Source organism: Mobula birostris, chromosome X (genome assembly GCF_030028105.1).
Source record: "Mobula birostris isolate sMobBir1 chromosome X, sMobBir1.hap1, whole genome shotgun sequence".
Classification (NCBI taxonomy): Eukaryota; Metazoa; Chordata; class Chondrichthyes; order Myliobatiformes; family Myliobatidae; genus Mobula; species Mobula birostris.
The window spans coordinates 11379075-11405807 of NC_092402.1; the positions used below are offsets into that span (position 1 = coordinate 11379075).

Here is a 26733-nt window from a genome sequence, read left to right on the forward strand (position 1 = left end):
TTTCTACACTGTAATACTATGACTTTATAACTGGGCCTAGCAGGCACTAACCAGAACAATTGTATCCTTCCCTTTGCATCTTACACCTATGCCACCCTGTTTTAGAATCCCCCACTCCAGGAAAAATTCAATGACTATTCAACCTATCTATGACCCTCATGATTTTTAAAGATCACCCCTCGGTCTCTTTTGCTCCAGGGAAAACAGTCCCAGCCCATCCAATCTCTCATAGCTCGAGTCCCCCAGTCCAGATGATGTCCTCACAAATCTTTTCTGCACTAACTCAATTTCATGCTTTTTATAGGGTGGAGACTGAACCTGCACACAATACTCCAAACGTGGTGTAACTACTGCTTTGTACAACAGCTACACAACGTCTCAACTCTATGCTATGGCCCACGAGGGCAAATGTGCCACATACAGAAGAGATTCTGCAGACGCTGCTAAGCTTGAGAACACACACAAAATGCTGGAGGAGCTCAGCAAGTCAGGCAGCATCTATGGTGGAGGAGAATAAACAGACTCCTTATTCGGAGTCATATGCCACCTTCAGCATCCTTCTACCTGTGTCACCAGTTTCAGAGAGTTACGTAACTTATAACCCTCAAAGTCTGTTCAACACTACTCTGCAGAGGCCTGCCATTCACCATGTATGCATGCTCTGGCTTAGTTTCCTTAAACAACCTTCTTCACTGTTCACTATACCAATTTTGGGTGTTATTTGCAAACTAAATTCTTATCCAAATCATTACTATATATAACAAAATTAAAAAAGGAACAGAGCATTCCAATCTGAAAAGCAACTCTCACCACATCACAGGAACCAGCCTCCTCTCCATGGACTGTCTATACTTCTCACCACCTCAGTAGAGCAGCCAGCATAATCTAAGATCCCACCCACCCCGGATATTCTCCCTTCTCCCCTTTCCCAAAGGGAAGATGATACAAAAGCCTGAAAGCACGTACCACCAGGGTCAAGGACAGCTTCTCCCCCACTGTTATCAGATTCTTGAATGGACCTTTTGTACGACATGATGGACTCTTGACCTCACAATCTACCTCGCTATGATCTTACTCATTGTTTATCTGCACTGCGCATTTTCGGTAGCTGCTACACTTTATTCTGTATTGTTATTGCTTTATCTTATGTTACCTCAGTGCACTGTGTTATGATCTGATCTATATGACCAGTATGTAAGGCAAGCTTTTCAATGTACGTTGGTACATGTGACAATAACAAACCAACACCTCATACAACCAAGCCAATTTTCTATCTGATTGGCTAGATCAGCCTGTATCCCAAGTATTCTAGTCTTTCGGAGCAGTTTACCACTGGGGCCTTGTCAAAGGTCTTGCTGATATCACCATAAGAACATTTACCACCCATCTCGTCAATCCTCATGGTCACCTCTTCAAATTCATGAGGCAAGATTTCTCCACACATAAAGGCATGTGAACGGTCCCTAATTAGCCCTTCCCTTTGCAAGTCTCTCAGAATCTCCACCGGCATTGTTCGTACCTTTGTTAAAAGGCTCATTGGGTCTACAAGCGTCCTGTCTTTCCCTTGCAGCCCTTCTTAAATAAATGCATAAAATTGTCACCCTCCAGCCTTCCTGTCACCCAGGGGAGGAGATGCTGGAGGTGGTGTGGTGTGGTGTGGTGGGCGTCCATGCAGGGTTGGGGGTTGACCCCTTCCATTAGTGTTATCCTCCAATGTTCACCCGGTGGAGGACAAGATGGATTACATTCGTCTGTAGCTGCACTGGCGCGTGATGATCAGATTACTGCAGGTTTGGTCTTGCCGACAACATCCCATGCACCACCAATCTACAAGACATGACACTCAGGGAATTGGGCTGAACTTTTTTTTTGTGTGACTGTTTACTGCTTTCGTAATGACAATGCCTTGTAAAGATATTCAGACCCCGACATTTTGTTCACATAAATGTGCATTACAACCAGGGATTTTGATCAATTTAACTCAGAACTTTTATTTGTTTATCATATGCTCCTTTTTATAGAGTAGGGCCCAAAAAACAGGGAAAATTGTAAAGCATGAAAAACTAAAAATTCAAAAACTGAAATGTCAGCAGTTCAAAAGTCTTCATCTCTCTTTGCTCAGCACTTAGTTGAACACCTCTCGCAGCTACTACAGCCAGTAGTCTTTTTGGGTAAGCCTCTATTAACTTTGCACATTGCAATGGAGCATGATTTGCCCATTTCTCCTTGCAAAATTGCTCAAACTGTGCCAGGTTAGTTGGGGAGGTCTTGAGGTCTTGCCAGAGATGTTCAATTAGGTTAAGGTCAGGATTCTGACTGGGTCACTCAAGGAGAATTTTCTTCATTTGAAGCCACTCCATGGTTATTCTGACAGTGTGCTTTGGGCCATTGTCCTGCTGAAAGACTAACTTCCTTCTCAGATAAAGTTTTCTGGCAGAGGCTAGCAGGTTTTTAATCCAGGATTTCCCTGTCTTTAGCAGCATTTATCTTCCCATCAATCCTAACCAGATTTTCCAGGCCCCACTGCTGAAAAGCATCCCCATTGCATGATGCTACCTCCACTATATTTTACAGTAGGGATGGTATAACCTGATGTGCAGTATTAGATTTACACCACACATACCACTTAGTGTTGAGGTCAAAAAGTTCCACATTAGTCTCACCTAACCACATCTTTACATCATCTAAGTGATGCTTTGCAAAATCCTTATGGGCAAGCATATGCTTTTTTTTTTAAGCCAAGGCCAGTCTCCCATAAATACCCTTTTTGTGCAAAGCTTTAGATATTGCAGAGCCATGAACTTCATGTCCAGTTGCAGCTAATGACTTCTGCAGCTCACTCAGTGACAGTTGGCGTCACAGTAGCCTCCCTTATACTAGTTGTTCTTTTCTGTCGACTAAGTTTAGAAGAATGGCCTGACCTAGGCAGTGTGGTTTCATTATTTTTTCAAAATGGACTGCACTGTATGTTCAGTGCCTTTGAGATAGTCTTGTACCCTTCCCCAGATTTGTGCTTCTCTATTATCATTTCCCTGACTTGTCCTGAATGCTCGTCTTCATTTGGTTTGATCTGTTGAAAATCTACTATACAGTTGGACCTTACAGAGAGAGGGGGTACTTATTCAGGCAATCCTCCAATTTTCTACATCAACGAATTAGGTGAGTTGGTCAGGTAATATACAGTACTACACCTGAGGAAAATTAGTGTAGTAATTCACCTTTTCAGCCTCATAAGTTTGGCTTTTAGTTTTCAGTAAATTGTTGACAGGCTTTGGAATTCTTCTTTTGATTTGACATGATGCACAATGTTCTGCAGATTAGCTCAAAAAAATCCTACTTCAGTATATTTAAAATTTAGAAAATGAGACAGTAAAATGTGAAAATTGTTGTGGGGGCTGAATACTTTTTTCAAGGCACTGTAGGTGTGCCTTCTGCTGTGTGTGCCTGTTGGTACTGTGTTTTGCACCTTGGCCCCAGAGGAACACTGTTATACTTGCCTGTATTCATGGGTATTCATGTATGGTTGAATGACAATTAAACTTGCACTTAAAACTTAAGTTTCCAATGCCTCACCTGCAGTTAATGAAGACACAATGGCATCTGACAAAGGCTCCAGCACTTTTTTCCCTTCCCCTCCCACACTGTCTGAGGATGGATCTGCTCAGGCTCTGGAGACCCAACCACCTTTATGCGCTTCAACACCACCATCTCTTATGAAATGTCAGTATGTTTTCGGATAACACTATTTTCTCCCTTAAACCTATGCCCTTTTTTCCGCTAAGGTAAATACAGACAAGAAATATTAATTTAAGACTTTGCCCATCACCCCACCCACCCCAGAAATGTCTTTTCTTTCCTCCCCCATTGGGCGGAAGATACAAAAACGTGAAAGCACATACCACCAGGATCAAGGACACTTTCTACCCCATTGCCATCAGACTCTTGAATGGATCGCTTGCAAGATAAGATGGACTCTTGGCCTCTCGATCTACCTTATTATGATTTTGTACTATTTGTTTACCCTTACTACACTTTTTGGGTAGCTTTTATACTTTATTCTGCATTGTTATTGTTTTACCTTATTTTACTTCAATACAATGTGATGATTTGATCTGTAAGCAACACAAGTTTTTCACTGCATCTTGGTAAATGTGACAATAGTAAGCCAACACAAAATGCTGGAGGAACTTGGCAGGTCAGAACTAAAGGAGGATTATGGCCCGAAATGTTGACTTGTTATTCCCTCTCCATAGACTGTGCCTGAGCTGCTGAGTTCCTCTGGCATTTTGTGTGTGTGTTCCTCTGGATTTCCAGCACCTGCAGAATCTCTTATGTTTATAATAAACCAGTACCTTTGGCTCTACACAGAGATGACCACATTTATCCTCAAGGAGACCTACTCATCTCTAGTTAACCTTTTGCTTTATACAATAAGAATCATTTAGGATTTGCCTTTACCTTTATCTGCTAGGGAATCGGTCCAAAACGTCGACTGCTTCTTGTGGGATCCTGCTGTACCCAAGTTGGCATCCATGTCTAATGTAACAGTGACGGTAGCACTGTGGTTAACCAATTTGGAAGCATTTGAGATAGAGGATGCAATAGGTCAGAAGACTATATAATTTGGAAGTTATTTTTAAGAGATACAGCTTGGTAAAAGATCTTTGCAGCCCGTACCACCCAATTATACCCATGTGACTGGAGTTGTTGGGGTACACCATGGATGTTATTATCTTAGCTGTCTACGTGATATGCTAACCTGGGCAGTATGATATAGAGAGCAAACTGTTGTTGCCCATGTAGCAGGCTCCCCCTCTCTGTGCAGCTGATGAACCCAAAGGAATGGCAGAGACCGATACAGTTTGTCACCAACAGTGTTGCAGGAGTTGCCGGTCAGCATCCGGATTTTTTCCTCAGGGTTTACTCCTGAAGCCTTCCCCATGAGTGGGTGTAGCTGCAAGGCAGCTGAAGGTTGAGATCAGAGTTTTCCCTCTCTTAGATGAGCTGCCAGCCACGGCTGACAAGACCCATCTGCCTGAACTGACTGGTTTTAAGTCGCCAGTAACCCACCTTTGCCTGTTCTCCTGTCAGTAGAAACGGTCCCACCGGGCTTAGTAGTTAGCCACACCTGAAGGACGGGAGCTGGACTTGGTTGTCAGAGGCTATTTGAGATGCAGGCCATTGGGAGCATTTAATAGGTCACCCACATGAAAGTGAGTCCATAGGATGTGGAACCAGTTCAAAGTAATGGCAACTGAAGTTATTCACACTGGTTCAAGTGCCTGATGGTTGTTAGGTAATAACTGCTCCTGAACCTGGTGGTGTCGGACCTAAATGCTTTGGTACCACCTACACGAGACAGCGCGATCACTTGAGTTGAGTATGATGTTCTCCTACGGGATTGTCTATTATTGGGTCTTCAAGTGGTTGTAGAGGCTGATCCGCTCCTGCCCACTTCACCACTTACTGATCATCATGGGACTTAATCCAGGCTGTTAGCGTGGATTCTCTTAATGGAGAATGCTTGTACGTGACTTGTTTAACGTGGAGAGGCTGATGCACAGGCTATCACCACATGGTCCTTGACAGACTGCGGGTGAGGAAGAACATAAATGAATGGTGCAGCTATGAGGAGCCAAATGAAGCCACGTGCTCAATAACCTCTATTAGAGTTACAGAGCACAAGAGGCCATTCATCCAACATCATGCTGGCCTCTTAGAAGAACCATCTAGTCTCCTGTCCTCTGTGGGTATGCAGAACTATGTAACTATCAAATTCCCCACCACTGAACAAGCTTCTACACCCTTTCTGGCGATGAATTCTAGAATACAGCAACTCTGATTAAGTATTCTCACTTTCATCTTAAGTACAAGTTTAATTGTCATTCAGCCATGCACATGTATGCAGCTATATGAAAAATCGTTCCTCTGGAGCCAAGGTGCAAAACACAGTACATACAGTCATAAGTTATGATGCAGTAAACAGAGTCACAAAATAATGAGCACAAATCCGAGTGGTATGGCCTGAAGATTGATGGGGCATGGGATGTTGTCCTGGAGCCATGTTTCCGCAAGACAAGCATGCAGCAGTTCCTTATCTCAACATTCCGACAAACGTTAGCTCTGGTCGCCTCATTCGGGGAAGGATGTGGAAGAGATTTACCAGGAGGTTGTCTGGATTGGACAGCATGTCTTATCAGGATACGTTGAGTGAGCTAGGGCTTTTCTCTTTGGAGCAAGGAGGATGAAAAGTGACTGGAAGATGCTGAATCTTTGTGGGTTGAGTTAAGAAACTGCAAAGGTAAAAGATGTTGATGGCAGTTACATACAGGCCTCCCAACACTGGCTGGGAGTTGGACCACAGGTTACAACAGGAAATAGAAAAGGCGAGTCAAAGGAGCAATGTTATGGTAGTCATGGGAAATTTTAACATGGAGGTCGATTGGGAAAATCAGGTTGGTAATGGATCTCAAGAGAGAGAGTTTGTAGAATGCCTAAGAAATAGCTTTTTAGAGCAGTTCATCATTGAGTCTACTAGGGGATCGGCTACACTGGATTGGGTGTTATGTAATGAACCGGAAGTGATTAGGGAGCTTAAGGTTTTTAAAAAAAGGATTAGCCATGATTGAATGGCGGAGCAGACTCGATGGGCTAGATGACCTAATTCTGCTCCCATGTCTTATGGTCTTGTTTGAGGTGTACAAGGTGATAAGAGGCATAGGTCAAATAGATAGCCAGAGACTTTTTCCTAGGGCAGAAATCGCTAATACCAATGTGATTAGAGAAGAGTTCTGTGGGAATCTCAGAGGCAAGTGTTTTATTTTAAAACACAGAATGCCCTATTGGGGGAGGTGGTAGAGGCCGATACATTAGGTGGATTTAAGAAACTCTTAGATAGGCACATAGAAGATAGAAAAATGGAGGGCAATGTGACACAGAAGGGTTAGATTGGTCTTAAGAGTGGGTTATATGGTTGGCACAACATTGAGGGAAACAGGGCCTTTACTGTGCCATAGTGTACTATGTTCTAAATATTGTATGCCTTGGTTACTGACTGCAGCCAATGAAAACTTTGTACTTTTCATTCAAATCTCTCAACCTTCACCATAATTATCAAGCAAATTGCACTGAGCAGTGTATTGAGTAAAGACCCATTACACAAAGCATCTGGATCAAATACTTGAGACATAATTTCACTAATTGCACCTTAATCCATGTGGAATAAACATACCTCAGTGCTTCTGGGCAAGGACACTTGCCATCTAACATATCACAAACAGCAACTCTGAGAGATTCATGCCGTATGCATTCGTTATAGTTTTTGCTGTCTCCTGGATGTCTCTCCTAAAATGATTATAAAAAATTGTTTTAAAACAATAAAAGAATTAACAATAATCATTAATGAAATAATAGGGGGTATTTAAGAAATAGGCAAGTGGATGATCAAAAAAATGGAGGGCTATGTAAAAATTAGATTGACCTTATAGTAGGTTAAAAGGTTGGCACGGCATCATGGGCCAATAGGCCTGTACTCTACTGTAACGTTCCAATGTTCATTAATATATTTAAGAATATATTACCCTACCCATTCTCCTTCAAATATGTTTTTTTCTCCCAACTCAGAGAACCAACAAAGGACTAGGATTTTAATGGGAATGGCAACATTCCGGTACCTTGGCCTTATGATGAATCTGCTAACAGACTGTTCGTCCATGAGGGCCAGAATGGAGTCCAATTCTGCCCATGAACATGAGCTCACGAGATAGACCTCAAGACAAAGGAGCAGAATTAGGCCATTTAGCCCAAATGAGTCTGCTCCACCATTCCAGCATGGCTGATTTATTATCCCTTTCAACCCCATTCTCCTTTCTCCCCATAAACTTTGGTGTCCTTACTATCAACTTCTGCCTTAAATATCCTCAATGACTTGGTTTCCACTACCATCAGTGGCAATCAATTCCACAGATTCACCGCCCTCTACTTAAAGAAATTTCTCCCTAAAGGGTTGCCCCTCTATTCTGACTCAAGACCACAGGCCTTTTGGACCAGCGAGTCTGCTCCACCATTCCATCACAGATGATTTATTATCCCTCTCAATCCATTCTCCTGCCTTCTTCCCATAACCTTTGATGTCTTTACTAATCAAAACAGAGGTGGATAGGTTCTTAAGTATATCCAATCACTAGATTACTGGAAAACAGTTCCTGGCTAGCATTTCCCACACTTCCTTCATGCGGCATCACTGAATTAAACAGAAATGCCACTGCAGGGAAGGGGTAATGTGGGGAATGTAGGCAGTTACAATAGTTGATTGTAGGGAAATATATGTATTACTGGTGAGTGAGCAGGAAAATGTCAAAAATATGCTGGTATTGGAGAGGGTTAAAAGGACGTTCATGAAGGTGATCCCAAGAAAGAAAAGGTTAACGTATGTGGAGCATTTGATGGGTCTGGGTCTGTACTCTTTAGAATTCAGAAGATTGGGGGAATCTCACTGAAACCTAACAAATATTGAATGGCCTTGATAGGGTGAATGTGGGGAAGAAATTTCCTATAGTGGGGGGAGTCTAGGATCAGAGGGTGCAAACTCAAAATAGAGGGACGGCCATTTAGAACAGATGAGGAGGAATTTCTTTAGCCAGAGGGTGGTGAATCTGTGGAATTCATTACCACAGACATCTGTGGAAGTTAAGTCATTGGGTGTATTTAAAGTGGAGGGTGATAGGTTCTTGATTAGTCAGGGAATCAAAGGTAATGGGAAGAAGGCAGAATGAGATTGAGAGGAATAATAAATCAGCCATGATGGAATAGAGGAGCAGACTCAATGGGCTGAATGGCCTAATTCTGCTCCGCCACCCCATCATGTCTGACTTATCATCCCTTGTAATCCCGTTCTCCTGCTTTCTCCCTGTAAACTTTGACACCCTGACTAATTAAGAACCTGTCCACCTCTGCTTTAGGAATCAGGAGAAATCCACACAGCCTGCATGCATGAAACCACACTTATCAACTTTAAAAGGAGATTCTTTTTGTTTTGAGTTTGCTTCTGTGACGCCTTTAGAAAGATAAGCTGCTGTTAAACCACATTCCTGGAATAACACATCCAAGTGGTTATTATTTGAAACCTTTTGATCGTTGATAGCAATGAATTTTTAAAAAATTTACAACATGCTTATTAAATAAACCAGCCTTTAAATGCACCTATTAGAGTAGATTCAAGATAACTTTATTTAGAGATACAGCACAGAACATGTCCTTCCGGCCCAATAAACCGCACCAACCAACAACCCATCTATTTAACCCTAGCCTAATCACAGGACAATTTACAATGACCAATTAACTTACCCACATTCTTTGAACACCTCCACCGCGCCACTGAGACCAAGTGGCGTCAACGTAAGGAGAGACTTGGAAAGACCCAACCAGCTACATCCACCACCACTTCAATGACCTACACCTGCCGACACTGCAATAGGACTTGTGGATCACAGATTGGCCTCTTCAGTCATCTCAAGGGCCACAAGTGACCAGATCAACCACCAGAAGAAGAATCATACTCGACTACGAGTGATCACTGATGATGATGAATACAAGTTTATTTGTCATGTATACATGGAAACATGCAACAAAATGTGTTGTTTGCGTTAAGAACCAGCAAGTTCTACCACACAATCCAGTGCCAACATAGCATGCCCACGATGCATGGTGGAACAATAGTGAACAAAGGGTAGTGTCATGTGGTTAGTAGAAACAGGAATCTTGGAATCTTGAGTGAAACCTGGACCCTGCAAAAAATTTCATACTCTACCAAAGAGGTAGAATGAATGAAAGGGTTAACACATGAGAAACATTTGATGGCTCTGGGTCTGTACTTGATGGGAGTTCAGAAGGATGGGGGAGGGAATACTGAATACAGAAAGGCCTAGATCAGGGGGTCAGCAACCTTTTTGCCTCTGTGGGCTGGATCACATATTAATGAGTGGACGGTGGGCCAGATAAATGCCATAATAAACTTGAAATATGGGAATTATCCATTTAAACACAACTAATTATGTTTTGCCTCAAATTAATGAATAACACATGCTAGAAAATCATTTGTGCTTAAGGTTGCCTACCCCTGGCCTAGACAGAGTGAATGTGGAGAGTGCGTTTCCTTTGGAGGGTCTCGGACCAGAGGACACAGCCTCAGAATAAAGGGGCATCCCTTCAGAACCGAGATGAGGAGGAATTTCTTCAGGCAGAAAGGGTGGTGAGTCTGTGGAATTCATTGCCACAGAAGGATGTGAATGCTCAGTCATTGTGTGTATTTATGACAGAGATTGATATTTTCTGGATTGATAAGGGGATTAAGGGTTACGGGGAGAACGCAGATGAATGGTGTTGAGAAAAGAAAAAAATATGACTGAATGACGAAACAGACCAGATGAACTGAATGGCCTAATTCTTCCTCTTTATCTTATCATATGGTGGAGGTTCATTGGTCCCACAGACTCCAGAACAAACAGTGCTTTTAAAAACAACTGGAATCAAAAATTAGATTAGTAGAACTTAAAGCAGATAAAAATAAATCACATATTACTTAAGCTCATCAGATATTTAAATGGCATATCTCAGTACTCGAGACCAAGAATCTCTGAAGACAGATGCCTTCACATACCTTATAGAAACATGTCAGTCACTCCACCTGTGTTCAGAGGCTCCTACCCTCCTTCATTTCAGCTGATGAGTGTAGCCTCCCATTCCCTTTCATTCGTCTACTTACCCAATCTCCCCTCAATAAAATCTTTTTCCTGGGAAAATTACAAATGGACGATCATATCTGAAAACGATAATGTTGTTAAAATAGGGTTCAGCTCACCTGCTCAAATCCTGGCTCATTGTGATACGGATTCTCCGTCATGAGGGACTGGATGGATATGAGTACTGAGGAGATGCTCTGGGCTGGACTCCAAGCAGGACCCGTCCAGGTGCTTTAAAAAAAAAGTATTTCCTTCAGATACAGTAGAAAGTTCCTAGAATAGACTATTGATGACTCTACACCAGTTTAACATGATATCAGAGCAAACTTTATTAGGTACACCTGCTTGTTAATACAAATATCTAATCAGCCAATCATGTGGCAGCAACTCAATGCATGAAAGCATGCTGACGTGGCCAAGAGGCTCAGTTGTTCAGACCAAACATCAGAATGGGTGAAGAAATGAGATCTAAGTAATTTTGACTGTAGAATGATTGTTGGTGCCAGATGAGGTGGTTTGAGTACCTCAGAAACTGCTGATCTCCTGGGATTTTCACACACAACAGACCCCAGAGTTTACAGAGAATGGTGCAAGAAACAAAAAACAAATCCAGTGAGTGTCAGTTCTATGGACAAGAATGCCTTGTTAATGAGAGAGGTCAGAGGAGAATGACCAGACCGGTTCAAGCTGACAGGAAGGTGACAGTAACTCAAATAACCACGTGTTACAACAGTGGTGTGCAGAAGAGCATCTCTGAATGCACAACACATCGAACCTTGAAGCAGATGGGCTACAGCAACAGAAGACCACGAACATACACTCAATGGCCACTTTATTAGGGTGAGGAGGTATCTAATAAAAGTGACCACTGAATGCATAATGCTGTAAGCATTCAGGAACAGATGCTGCCTGATCTACTAAACATCTCCTGGCTTTATTTACAGATACAGCATGGTAACAAGCCCTTGTGGCTTAACGAGCCCACCCCACCCCACCCCAATTACACCCATGTGAACAATTCATCTGTATGTCTTTGGACTGTGGGAGGAAACTTGAGTGGTCATGGGGAGAATCTTCACAGACAGCGGTGGAATTGAACCTGGGTCACTGGCACTGTAATAGCATTACGCTAACCACTGCACTATTATACTGCCAGTGACCCGGTTTTTCTCCAGATTTCCAGAAAGGGTTGATTTTTGATTTTCTTTGATTAACAGCACAAACTGGAATGAGTAACCAGGCACAATTAAACTGAAGAAATGCATGCACACATAGTGCGACAAATTAAGTCACATTGGATCTGGTGCACATAGGGTCCATGGTGACTTAATAAATTGGATCCAACATTGGCTTTATTGTAGAAGGCAGAGTGTAGTTTTGGAGGGGTATTTTTCTGCCTGGTGGTCATCATGGGCACTCGTCTCCTCAGCATCCAGGACATCTTCAAGGAGCAATGCCTCAAAAAGGCGACATCCATCATGATGGACCCCCATCACCCAGGACATTGTTACCACCAGGGAGGAGGTACAGGAGCCTGAAGGCACACACACAGCGATTCAGGAACAGCTTCTTCCCCTCTGCCACCAGAGAGGAGGTACAGGAGCCTGAAGGCACACACACAGCGATTCAGGAACAGCTCCTTCCCCTCTGCCATCTGATGTCTGAATGGACACTGAATCCATGAACACCACCTCAGTACTGTTTCTCTTCTTGCACTACTTATTTATATAAATGATTTAGTTATATACTGTAATGTACTGCTGCAAAACAACAAATATCACGACATATGCCAGTGATATTAAACGCGATTCTGATCAGTGCCATTTCATAAGGATGTGTGCTAGAATCTGCCTGAAGTTGTAAGTGATCTGCTTAAAATATTTGCAGACATGTCTGGGTGTGGTTGATCTTATAAGAGTTTTTTGTGGAGGTTGTCTACATGGACTTTAGCAATGCCTTTGACAAAGTCCCACCTAGGAGGCTGGTCCAAAACATGTAGTCACTTAACTTTCAGGATGAAGCAGTTAATTGGATTAAATAGTAGTTGGGAGAAGATGGCAGCACGATGACAGCACACGCGGCCTCTCCGGTGATGAATATCTGTTATCTGTCAAGTAGGGGACCATGCACAATTCCTGATTTGATGGAGCCAGACGTGAGTGCACAGCGGAACATCTGGAAAACTTCTGAAATGCCCGCTTCGCTGCCGCTGCTACTGTGTGGTAACCGGAATCTCCGGAGCTGAAGACCTCGAAATCCTCGGCTTTGCATGTTTCAGCGGCCGGAGAGGTCGAAGGTGCTTGGCAGAGGATGGCGCTCAGGAGGCTGTATCGGAGGATCGAAGTTTTCAGACGGATGGACTCAGGGTCGGCTGTTTCCGGTAAGTTGATGGTGCCTGGAGGTTTATGGCAGGGAGTTTCTCCCTTTTGCTGCTATCGGGGATTCGGGAGTCGATCAACTTGGGGACTTTGAGACTTTTTTTTTTACTGTGCCTATGGACTGTTCTTCATCAAATTATGGTATTGCTTTGCACTGCTGTAACTATATGGTATAATTATGTGGTTTTGTTAGTGTTAGTCTTTGGTCTGTCTTGTTTTCTGTGATACCACGCCGGAGAAACATTGTATCATTTCTTAATGCATGCATGCATTTCTAAATGACAATAAAAGAGGACTGAGTGTTCTCATCATCTAATATTGACTTAAAGGGAGAAGCGAGATAGTGGTAGCAGATGATTGTGTCACTAACTTAAGGGTTCCCAACCTTTTTTATGCCATGGACCCTTACCATTAACTGAGGGGTTGATGGACCCCAGGTTGGAGGCCTGCTAGTCGTGTGCCGCATGGATCACTGCTGGATCCATTCTTGCTTGTCATCTATATCAATGATCTGGATGATAACGTGCTGAACTGGATCAGCTCAATTTGTGGATGACACCAAGATTGATGACATAGCAGACAGCAAGGAAAGATATCAAAGCTTGTGAAGTGTTCTGGACCAGATGGGACAATGGGCTGAGAAATGGCATGAAATTTAATCCAGACAAGTGCAAGGTGATGCATTTTGGGAGGACAAACCAGGGTGGTACGTACACTATGAGCAGTAGGGCACTGATGAGTGTGGTAGAACAAAGGGATCTGGAACTACAGGTCCATAATTCATTGAAAGTGGTCTCACAGGTTGAGAGGGTCTTAAAGAGTGTTTTGGCACATTGGACTTCATAAATCAAAGTATTAAGTACAGGATTTTGGATGTTATGCTGAAATTGCATAATACTTTGGTGAGACCAAATTTGGAACATTGTGTGCAGTCCTGGCTACCTACCTGCAAGAAAGACATCAGTAAATTTGAAAGGTTGCAGAGAAAAATCACAAGGGTATTGCTGGGAGTTTGAAGGCATGAGTTGTAGGGAAACTTGAATGGGTTAGGACTTTATTCCTAGGAGAAGGAAGGAAGATATTATAGAGGTGTACAAAATTATAAGGGGTCTAGATAGGATAAATGCAAGCAGGCTTTTTCCATTGAGGTTGGGTGAGATGAACTACAGATTATAGGTTAAGGGTGAAAACTGAAAAATTTAAAGGGGAATCTAAGGACGAGTTTCTTCACTCAGAGGCTGGAGCGAGTGTGGAACAAGTTGCCAGTGGAAGTGATAGATGCAGGTTCAATTGCAACATTTAAGAAAAGTTTGGATAGGTACAATACTTGGATGAGAATGGTGTGGAAGGCTATGGTCCAGGTGCAGGTAGATGGGATTGCGGTTGGTGAGAAAGGTTGTCAAGGGATCAATTGGATTCTATCAATTAGAAATTTAATATCAGTTGGAAATTTAAGCTGAGGAATGGTAGATGGAATTTAACTCAAAGTCAGAGACACTATTTTCTGAAAGGGGAGCAAATTCAGAAATCTGAGGTGCAAAGGGACTTTGAAGTCCTACTGCAGGGTTCCCTAGAGGTTAACTTGCAGGTTCAGTCAGTAGTAAGGCAGGCAAATGCAATGTTAGCATTCATTTTGAGGACTAGAATGTAAAAGCAAGGATGTAATCAGAGGCTTTATAGGCATTGGTTAGACTGCATTTGGAATATTGTGAGAAGTTTTGGGCCCTTTATCGAAGAATAAATGTGCTGGCACTGGAGAGGTTGCAGGAGGTTTACAAGAATGATCATTGGTATGAAAGGGTTCATTCATATAAGGAATGTTTGATAGCTCTGGGGCCTGTACTCACTGAAGTTTTGAAGAATGGGATGGATCTCACTGAAACCTATCAAATTCTGAAAGCCCTGGATAGAGTGGACAGGCAGAGGATGTTTCCACTAGTGGGGGAGTCTAGGATCAGAGGGCGCAGCCTCAGAATACAAAGGCATCTCTAGAACAGAGATGGGGAGGAATTTCTTTAGGCAGATGGAGGTGAATCTGTGGAATTCACTACCACAAATGACTGTGGAGGCCAAGTCATTGAGTATATTTAAAGCAGAGGTTTATCGGTTCATGATTCCTAAGGGCATCAAAGGCTATAGGGAGAGGCAGGTGTATGGGGATGAGAAGGATAATAAATCAACCATGGAATGGCAGAGCAGACTTGATGGGCTGAATAGCCTAAATCTGCTCCTATGTCTTATGGACTAAGTGTGAAGTGTCACATTTTAGGTGGTGAGATAGGTCAAAGAGTAACGGCAAGACCCTTAGGAACACTGATGTAGAGGGATTGTGGGGTACAAGTGCATAGTTCCTTGGAAGTGGCAAACCCAAGAGAATAAGAGTGCCTTTATCGATCAGGACATGGAGCAGAAAAAACAGCAAATCATGCTAGAGCTTTCAATACTCCAAGTGTAGTCTAAATATTGGTTTGATCACATTTGGAGTACTCAATGCAGTTTTCATCACTACATTACAGAAAGGATGTGGAGGCTTTGAAGAGGGTGCAGATGAGGCTCACCAGGATGTTGCCTGGATTACAGAGTATTAGCTATAAAGAAGTGTTGGACAAATTTGGATTGTTTCCTCTGTAGCGGAGGCCAAGAAGCAATCTAAAGTTAGCTTTATTTGTCACATGTACCTAGAAACTCTAGAACATACAGCGAAATGTGTCATTTTCATCAACGACCAACACAGTCCGAGGATGCGCTGGGGCTGAGCCCACAAGTGTCGCCATACTTCCAGCATCGACATGGCATGAAAACAACTAACCCCATGGGAGGAAACTGCAGTACTCAGAGGGAAGCCATGGAGTTTCAGACACAGGCAGAATTAAACCCCTACTGGTGGTGCTATAAAGCCATGTGCTAACCAGTCTACTACCATACCACCTGGCATCCAAAGGGTAGATAATCAGAATCTTTCTTTCCAGTGTGGAAATGACAAATACTAAAGGATGTAGCTTTTAGATAAGAGGGGAAAAGTTTAAAGGAGATTTACAAGGCATGTTTTAAAAAAAACATGGAGTGGTTGGTGCCTGGAATACACTGCTAGGAGACATGGTGGAAGCAGTAACAATCGGAGCATTTAGACAGACACGTGAAGAGGCAGAGAACAAAGGGATGTAGAACACATACTAGGGATGGGCTGTGTTTAACTTGGTATCACATTCAGTGTGTATGGGGTGTCCAGGGAGGGTTAGCAGCTCTGGTGAAGAGGCCTGTCATATCCATTCCGGGGCAGCTCCCCACCGGACACTCAACACTCACCTGTGGCTCCAAGTAGCTGTTTGATTGTGACAGCAGCCACACCCCGGTACGCCGCTTTGACAGGCGGGCTAAACCAGGTGAGGGTAGCCAGTGGGCCTCAAACCCCGCTGAGAGAGGGACATGCTTGTCCTAGCAGACCAGGTGGATGAGATCCACAGTGAGATCCAATGGGCAGGAAGGTGGTACTGCAACACTCCGCAGAGAGTGAAGGGCATGGCAAGGCACATTAGATGTCGTGGTCATCCACTGCAACCGAGGAAGAGCCCGGTTTGCGACGCTTGTTTGTACCACTGGACCCAGACGTCTGAGGTTGAGAGAGTGGAACTGCCCCAGTGCAGCAGCTTTTCCACTTTAACAACTCTCCTGTACAGGTTTCCTGTCTTTTTCAGACATGATGGACAACCATCAAGCTCAGCGAAGACATTGTGGGCTGAAGAGCCTGTTGCTGTGTTATAGTGTTCTATATTTGTTTCTCAAGTTCAAGTTTAATTGTCAGCCAATCAAACAGCATTTCTCTGGGGCCAAGGTGCAAAACACAGTAACACAGCACAGAGTTATGATAGCAAAAAACTTAGTCACAAAATACAATCATATAAAATATACTAATAGCAGAATTAATGTAATAAGTGGTCCAACAGCGACACTAAGCAGTATAATAGCAATATTAGCAGTCAACTAGCTGCCTCTGAGACCAAGTGTGAATATGTAACTATATTCATTTACTTCTACCACGCCCCAACCCACGAGACAGATTACCATAACAAAACGCTCCAAAACAAATACAATAGACAGAAAATAGATGCACAGCTCCTACATCCCAGCCCCTAATTATTCAACCGCTTATTATGCTACACACTAAGTGTCATGGCCTGTAAATTGATGGTGCAAAATCTGCATCTTTGCACATCCACTGCACAAAAGATGAAAGAATTCTGCCTCTCTTTATGAAGTGTGTCAATTGCTGACTTGTACTGGTAAAAATAGTTAATATAATGGCTCTTTGACATAGCTAGCATGTCTGGAAAGGCCGGGAAACCACTCAGCTGAACATGATACACAACATGGGCTGGCTGGAGAGAAAAGGGGAAATCCCATCCAATTTTCAGGTTCAGGATTTGGTCATGAACCAGACTAGTATGGTGCATATTGAACATTGATTTCTCTGACTTCTGGTATTTTCCCCTCCCCGATCCCTCTGCTTCAATTCTCCACTCTGGCACCCCTCTTACCTCTTCTCTGTACCTGCCTGTCATCTCCCCTAGTGCTCCTCCTCCTTCCCTTTCTGCCATGGTCCATTTTCTTGTCCTATCACATTCCTTCTCCAGCCCTTTGTCCCCCACCCCCACGCACCCACCTGGCTTCAACAGTCACCTTCCAGCTTGAACTCCTTCTCCTCTCCCACCTTATTCTGGCATCTTCCCCCTTCCCAGTCCCGGTGAGGGATCTAGGCTCAAAATGTTGACTGTACTCTTTTCCATAGATGCTGCTTGACCTGCTGAGTTCCTCCAGAATTTTGAGGGTGTTGCTGTGGCTTTCCAGCATCTGCAGAATCTCATGTTTAGTATGGTACATCTCAAGTGTACTTACTTACTTTTATAAACACCATATTTTCATTTGACAATTTGTACGTACCCAAGTATGCTGAGGCACACTTTGCCATTTCTGTAAAAGTTTGGGTTAAAGCGGACAGTGTTACTCCCAGTCGTCATAAGTTTGACTCTCGGTGGGTGGATGGGATAGTCGGGAGGGCAGCGAAAGAGGAAAAGAAAAAAACCTCCTTCGTAAGGTGTGTCGAAAGGTCCTGTAATTAGTGCATGGATCTGGATGGAAAAGAACATAAAAATCTGATCAGAAAACGTTTAAGATTCACTTGTTCCACACTGCTTACTGTTATTATTTTATTTTGCGATACAACACGGTAACGGGTCCTCCTGGCCCAATGAGCTCATGACACCCAATTACACCCATGTGACCAATGAACCTAAAGTCATGAAAAACCAACAGCTCGTGATACTCATGTGGACCATGGAATTTATTTATTTAATGAGACACAGCGCAGAATAGGCCCTTCTGGCTCTTCGAGCTACGTCACCCAGCAATCCCCCAGTTTAATCCCAGTCTAATCACGGGACAATTTGCAATGACCAATTAACCTAGCAAGCGGTACATCGGTGGGAGGAAACCAGAGCACCTGAAGGAAACTCACCTGGTCATGGAGAGAGCTTACATACTCCTTACAGACAGCATTAGGAAATGAACCGCATCGCTACCATTAATGCAGACAAGTGTGAGGTGCTGCACTTTGCGAGGACAAACCAAGGCTGTATTTACGTGGTGAGTGGTAGGATACTGAGGAGTGTTGTAGAACAGGGGTATCTCAGATTACAGATCCATAATTCCTTGAAAGTGACTCACAGGTAGATAAGAGTTGCAAAAAGAACTTTTGGCACATTGGACTTCATAAATCAAAGTATTAGCCGTCAACCCATCTACTCCATGCCAGCCTGGTTTTCTGCCTGATCCCATCTACCACCTACATCAGGACCACAGAGCACTTTTTTTAAATGAAAAAAAAACGGAACCTTGGTACATGTATTCTGATATATTTGTCACATGTACATCGAAACACAAGTACAGTGAAATATGTCATTTGCTTTAATAACCAACACCACCGAAGCATGTCCTTGGGGTGAGGGTGGAGGGGAAGAGCCCGCTAGTATCACCACACAATCCAGTGCCAACACTGGGCCTTTGATTTCCCCATCAGACTCTCAGAAATTCGCAGACTTCAGGTTCTGACCATTGGGCCTCCTCGACTCCTGGACTTCTGACCAACCTTTGGGCTTTGATCTTCAGTATCCAACCAAGACACGCCGATGACATCAAAATGAGTGGAGACAAACTAAAGGACTTGAGCAGCGGACTCACCAATGACAGGACCCTAAGCACTAGGCCTTGAACACCAGCCTTGCGGTTTCATTGCTTAGGGGTCATAGGCCCTCTTCCTCATGTCTGATGGCTCCAGCCCTTGTCCTCACTGGTCTGTTGGCCCAACCTCCGACCTTCAAACAACCTAGTCGCTGTGGCCTGTCGTCTAATTCCCTGACAATCCTGTCCCTAAGCCCTAGCCTGATCCTTGCTCCCCTCAAAAGCCATCTTACAAGCCTAAAAAAACCTAAAGTAACAACTAAATCTGAGCTGCAACTTTAAAGGAGATCGCAGCTCAGTGCCATCGCAGCCAGATCTTCATATCTACTGTTGATAGAGGAATGAACACCCAATGTTCAGAGGTGGGTTTGTCATAGTGCCCTTAGTAAATTTTGGAGCTGTATTTTTGTAGGCATGTAGAAGGTATTCTGTCACATTCCAGCTTGGATCTTGTAAATAACGCTTCGAGAAGTCAGGAAACAAGTCACTCACTGAAGATTCTCACAGTCACAGCATGCTCAGAATAGTCCAGTTAGAGTTCTGGTGAATGGTGACCTCCTAGAATTTTGGTGATGACTACCCACAACAATAATATCACTGAATTAACAAGGTAGATAACTAGACTTACACTGGAGAGCAACACATCTCTACACTCTGCGCTCCATATTCAAAGGCCAGCAATTTGAATGTGGGCCGAAGGGCATCCATAGCTGGATGTAGGGCTGGCACACCAGCAAGGACGAGGGCTGATGCACTCCACCCCCTCAAGCGAATCAATGGTGGGTTCCAGGATCAGAGTTCTGTGTGGATAGAAGGCATGAGGACCAGTAACCCCATAGGTACGCGAGTCTGTGAATTCGGAGTTCAAGGCCTTGCGTTCAGGGTCCTACCTACGGTGAATCTGGACTTTGAGGCGTGGAGTTCAGGGCCCACATTCATTTTGTGGGGTCAATATTGAGGATCGAAGCCCAACAGTCAGGATTTTCCTGGTGGTGGCTGATGGAGTAACAGCAATCTGCTGTTGCTCCAACTCTAATTATCTTACTATTTCCAACCTGTCTTGAAACTTCTTTTTAAGTGTGACATTCTTTCATTATGGATACAAGGAGGGCCAGAGATAACAAAAAGGATGATCTCCTTGCTTCTTTGGATTCTATTATGGATTTGCTGCAAAGTCATACACAAGAAGCCTCTGAGAAGTTTCAACAATTCAGCTCTGAATTTAAACAAATAGATGGTAAATTGGATTCTATTCAACAAACTCAATGAGCATGATAAATGTATAAAAAATAATGAAGCAATTTTGTCGTCTCTGGAAACAGAAGTGGATGAATTGCAAAAGCTTTGTGAAAAGCAATCGAAGTCCAACAGAAAAGTTAAGACAGAAGGTGATCAACCTAGAAAACAGAAGTAGAAGAAACAACTGGGTTCTGGGTCTCGAAGAATTAATCGAAGGTAATCATCCTTGCGAATTTTTTGCAAACTTTTTGCAAGAATTATTTCCGGAAATGTTGATGTCTTTGCCTATGATTGATTGATTGAGTTCACAGATCTCCCCTCTTTAGACCTGCTAAGGGAGATAGACCAAGATCAGTAATAATGTTTTCATGAATTTAAAACAAAGGAACTGTTAATTCGCGAATCTCATCAAAAAGGCATGATTGACTATAACGGTTGTAAGACTAGAATTGTTGAACTTTATTCGCCTGAGGTTACGCAGGAACGTGCTAAGTTCAAAGAAGTTACGTCCATGTTTTTTTAACAAGGGTTTTAAGCCTTCCCTTCGCTACCCAGCCTGACTCAGAATCACACTTAAAGATGGATCTTTCCAATGGATTCGTTCAACTGTTGAAGCACAAAGGTTTTAAAATCCGAAGGCTGGCTGTTTAATTTGTCTTTACATGAAGATACAAGATTAAATGAGAAATTTTTAAATTCACGGATCCCGTCGAAGGGGTATGATTGGTTATAGGTTGGAATATTAAGGTTCTTGAAGATTATTCCTTTGAGGTTATGTAGGAACATGTTAAGTTTCAACAAGCTTTGTTGGATTTTTTTTAACAAGCGTTCAAGCCGTCCCCTGGCTACCCAGTTTGACTGAGAATCTCATTAAAGATGGATCCTTTGAATGGTTTCGTTTGAATGCTGAAGCACAAAGATTTTTTAAATTTGAAGGTTAAATGCTTAGTCTGTTTTTTCATGAAGATACAAGATTAATGTTTAATGTCTTTCTGTATGAATAGTTGCATTTTTACTTTTGGTAAACCTTTATAACTAATTTCCTTTTGTATTTTTGATGTACGAGAATTGAATTTCTTATTTGGATATTGTTTTGTCTAGGTTGGAATACAAATAACCTTGAAACAAATTGGAGCGATCATCAGGTTTTTTGGGGGGGGGGGGGGTTTGTCCGTAGTTGTAGATGCCGGCTTTCTATTGGTCGGCCTTCTTTCTTTGGGAGGTGGGTGAGGTATGGTTTTTTTTCTCAGAAGCTGTTTTTGAATTTTTAGCCAACCTGTTGCTTGGTTACCACTTCTCAAGGTTTATGGGTTGGTTTTAACTTACATTTTAACCCTTCCTTTAAATAATATTAAAAATGGACCAAACTATTAATTTACTCAGTTTTAATGTGAAAGGGTTAAATGATCCTGTTAAACGTAATAAGATTTTTGCTAACATTAGGAAATTTAAGATCCCTATTATTTTCTTACAAGAAACTCACATACACAAATGTGATAATTTATGTTTTTTTTAGCTATTGGAAGGGACTTTGTTTTCATTCTTCTTTTCAGGCCAAATCTAGAGGAGTTTCAATTCTTATAGATTATACACTTTCCTTTGTCCAACATATAGTGTCTGATACCAATGAACGTTTTGTTACAGTTTCAGGAAAACTAGATAATAAACTAATAGTATTTGCCAAAGTGTATGCCCCAAATGTACATGATCCAGGATTCTTCGAGCAGTTTTTTTTTTCGTTTTTACCAGATCTGAGTCTTTATTCTCTGGTGATGGGAGGAGATTTTAACTGTTGGCTGGACCCAATTTTAGACCAATCATCTTCTAAATCAGTGTCTCTTAATAAATCAGCTTTGTTTATTCAATTTTTTTTAATTGAAGTGTGGTATTGTTGATGTTTGGCATTTCTTACATCCTTTAGATAGGGAGTACTCGTTTTTTTCCCCCCCATGTCCATCATACATATTCCAGGATTGATTGTTTTTTTATCATTAGTCAAATGATTTCATCAGTTCGTTCCTGTGAATATAAAGAGATTGCTGTCTCAGACCATGCTCCTGTATTTCTATCTTTAAATCTCCCTGGTCTTCCTCAAGCAAACAGATCTTGGTGTTTTAATACAACTTTGTTATCTGATAAGGAATTCTTAAAATTTCTAGAGAAGCATATTTTTTTTTTTGAAGAGAATAAAAAGGAAGAGACTTCCAATCTTATTGTATGGGATACTTTCAAGGCCTATATTAGAGGACAAGTTATTTCTTATACTGCAAGTGTTAAGAATAAAGCTAATAAAGAAAGAACTGAATTAGCCAATCAATTGAAACAATTAGATCAAAAATATGCTATAGCTCCAGATCAAAGCTGCTGGTGAATGCAGCAGGCCAGGCAGCGTCTCTAGGAAGAGGTACAGTCGACGTTTCGGGACGAGACCCTTCGTCAGGACTAGCTGAAACGTCGACTGTACCTCCTCCTAGAGATGCTGCCTGGCCTGCTGCGTTCACCAGCAACTTTGATGTGTGTTGCTTGAATTTCTAGCATCTGCAGAATTCCTCGTGTTTACTATAGCTCCAGATCCTCTTTTACATAAAAGACGTATTAAAACTAAATATGATCTTCTGTTAACATATGCAATTGAAACTCAACTTCTTAAAGTTAAAACTCATCGACTGTACCTCTTCCTAGAGATGCTGCCTGGCCTGCTGTGTTCACCAGCAACTTTGATGTGTGTTGCTTGAATTTCCAGCATCTGCAGAATTCCTCGTGTTTACTATAGCTCCAGATCCTCTTTTATATAAAAGACACGTTGAAGTTAAAACTAAATATCATCTTCTGTTAACATATCCAATTGAAACTCAACTTCTTAAAGATAAAACTCAATTTTACATTCATGGAGATAAATCAGGCAAAGTATTGGCCAACCAATTAAAAACTTCCGTAGTTAAACGACAAATTAAAGAAATTTGTAAAACTAATGGTGATAGGACAACTGATCACTCTGAAATAAATGATATTTTTAGAGAATTCTATTCTAAACTTTATAGTTCTGATTCCTCTAAAGATAGTACTGTAATGAATAATTTTCTAGATCAATTAAATATCCCTGCCCTTCTGCAGATAATTGCAAACAGATGGATCTTTCTTCCTCATTTCTCATGAGGAAATTGCCGAGGTGATACGTTCATTACACTCGGGGAAGACTCCGGGTCCAGATGGATCTTCTGGAGAATTTTATAAGGCTTTTTTTTCATTAATTATACCACAGTTACCCTTAGTCTTTTTGGATTCTTTCAAATTGGGTAGTTTGCCTCAATCTTTTTATGAAGCTTCTATTTTGCTTATCCTAAAAAAGAACAAGGACCCAACTGAATGCTCTTCACACAGACCAATTTCATAACTCAATGTTGATACTAAAATCCATTCTAAAGTTCTGGCTCATAGGATTGAAAATATTTTACTTTCTATTATTTCTGATGATCAGACTGGATTTATTAAAAACCGACATTCCCATTTTATTATACGCCGTGTATTAAATGTTATTTACTCTCCTTCTCAGGAGATATCAGAATGTGTGATGACCTTAGATGCTGAGAAGGCCTTTGACCTGGTTGAATGGAATTTTTAAAACCTTAGAAAATTTTAATTTTGGACCAGATTTTATTCAATGGATTAAATTACTTGATCTATCTCCTTCTGCTCGGGTTCTTACTAAATTTCAAAATTCCAAACCATTTAAACTTCACCGCGGAACTAGACAAGGTTGTCTGTTGAGTCCTTTGCTCTTTGATTTAGCTTTAGAACCCCCAGCCATTGCTTTTTGGGAATCTAATGATATCTGTGGTATTTTAAGGAGAGGTATTACTCGCAAAATCTCGCTTTACGCTGATGATATATTGCTTTTTATCTCTAATGTTGAGACCTCGTTACCTTGCGTACTTTCTTTACTCTCCCGTTTTAGACAGTTTTCAGGATATAAATTGAACCTACATAAGAATGAATTATTTCCTTTAAATAATTTGGTATTAATTAATTCTAATCTCCCTTTTAAAATTGTAAGGAATCAATTTACTTATTTGGGTGTAACAGTCACTAAGAATTACAAACACCTGTTTAAAGAAAACTTTCTTACTTTATTGAACCATGTAAAAAGGATATCATTAAATTGGTCACCTCTTTCAATATCGTTGATTGGACGAATTAATTCTATTAAAATGAATATTCTACCTAAATTTATACATCTTTTTCAGGCTTTACCCATTTTTATTCCTAAATCCTTTTTTGACTCTCTTGATTCTATTTTGTCCTCTTATATATGGAAAAATAAATGTCCTTGATTAAATAAAGTTCATCTTCAAAAATCTGAACAGTCTGGAGGTTTAGCCTTACCTAATTTTAGGTTTTACTACTGAGCAGTTAATATATGATATCTTACGTTTTGGCTATATTATATTAATCATGTAGACTGTCCAGTACGGGTTTCTTTAGAAGCTAACTGTTAATAAATTTTCTATTATTTCTCTTCTGGGATCCTCACTTCCTTTATTTGTAAGTAAACTAACTGATATTGTGCTGTATGTCTTTTATGTTTTTATATAATTTAATAGTTAAACATACTGAGGATCTGGATACAATTTAGAAAACACTTTGGTTTATTGAGATTTTCCCTTTCAAGTCCCACTTATTCTAACTTTTTTTTAAACCCTCCATGACTGATTTAATTTTTAAAGAATGGGACAGGTTGGGTATTAAATGTTTTTGGGATGTTTTTTGGGGGAAATCTTTTTTCATTTGCGCAATTGTCAGCTAAATATAGCTTGCACAACACTCACTTTTTTTTTTAGATATTTACAAATCAGAGACTTCCTAAGATGTCAATTATGCACATTTCCTATAAGCTCAGATAAGAACTTACTGGATGTAATTTTAAATTTGACACCTTTTCATAATGGTTCAATATCTAATGTTTATGGCATGTTACTGGAGATGAGGAATGTTCCTTTAGACAAAATTAAGAATCTCTGGGAACAAGATTTACAGACATCAATGTCTGAGGAAACTTGGAATGAAATTTTTAAACTGGTTAATACTTCATCGTTATGTGCTCGCCATTCCCTCATACAATTTAAGGTGGTAAATAGAGCTCATAAGACTAAGGATAAGCTATCTCGTTTTTATTCGGATATATCTCCCTACTGTGACAGAAGTAATAATGGAGAAGCTTCATTAATTCATATGTTTTGGACTTGTCCGAGTCTTGAAAAATATTGGAAGGAAGTTTTTCAAACTTTTTCTTTACTTTTCAAAATCAATTTTAAGCCTAATGATTTGGTATTGTTGCAGGACAAGATATCAAGTTGAGGACATCTGATTTACATATTTTGGCCTTTAGCTCTCTTATAGCTAGGAGGGTGCTTTTGTTTAAATGGAAAGATGTTTTTCCTCCTACTCATGCTCAATGGTTATGTGACGTTATGTTATGCTTAGATTTACAGAAGATTCGTTGTTCAATTTCTGAACCTCGTCAAGACTTTCAAACATTGTGGGGATCTTTTCTGAATTATTTCAAAACCTTCAAGTAGTTGTTAAAATTCAGATGTTGGTTATTATTATTTTTTACTATATAAGGTATTCCAACGGTCAATCAGAAGTCCGGAGGTTGAGATCCAATGGCCAAAGCCTGGGTCTGAGTCTCTATGAGTCCCCTAGGGAAGTTGAAGGCCCAATACCTGCGAGTCAGAGTCCACTGGAAGCTGGAGGCAAGGAGACTGCCTGTTCAGGGGTTAGAGGTCTGTCTCTGTGTGTGCGCCGGTGGAGGGAAGCCGGTAAGAGGCTTCTTTTGCTGTTGTTGCTTATTGTGGGTTTATGTGGCGACACCTGCAGGCTATCCTCAGCATACCCTTAGGCTGTGTTAGCTGTTAACACACACACACACTTCACTGTATGTTTCAAGGTACATGTGATAAATAAATGACCCTGACAAATTAATTAATCTAGAACATAGAACACTACAGCACAATATAGGCCCTTTGGTTCATGATGTTGTGCCGACCTTTTATCTACTCCAAAATGAATTAGCCCTTCGTTTCTACAGACCTCCATTTTTTCTAATATCCATGTGCCTGTATCAGAATAAAGTTCAATATGAC

At 41.4% G+C, this 26733-nt stretch overlaps 1 protein-coding gene across 2 annotated transcripts in view; it reads right to left on the reverse strand.

Moving 5' to 3' along the window:
• ube2z (ubiquitin-conjugating enzyme E2Z) overlaps positions 1-26733 on the reverse strand; it is a 78687-nt gene that overhangs the window by 34835 nt on the left and 17119 nt on the right. For both annotated transcript variants that reach the window (XM_072248937.1, XM_072248938.1), the window contains 3 exons: positions 18056-18243; positions 10859-10970; positions 7232-7344 (listed from right to left, as the gene is read on the reverse strand). In XM_072248937.1, the coding sequence (XP_072105038.1) occupies positions 7232-7344; positions 10859-10970; positions 18056-18243 (413 nt within the window). The remainder of the gene's footprint in view (positions 1-7231; positions 7345-10858; positions 10971-18055; positions 18244-26733) is intronic.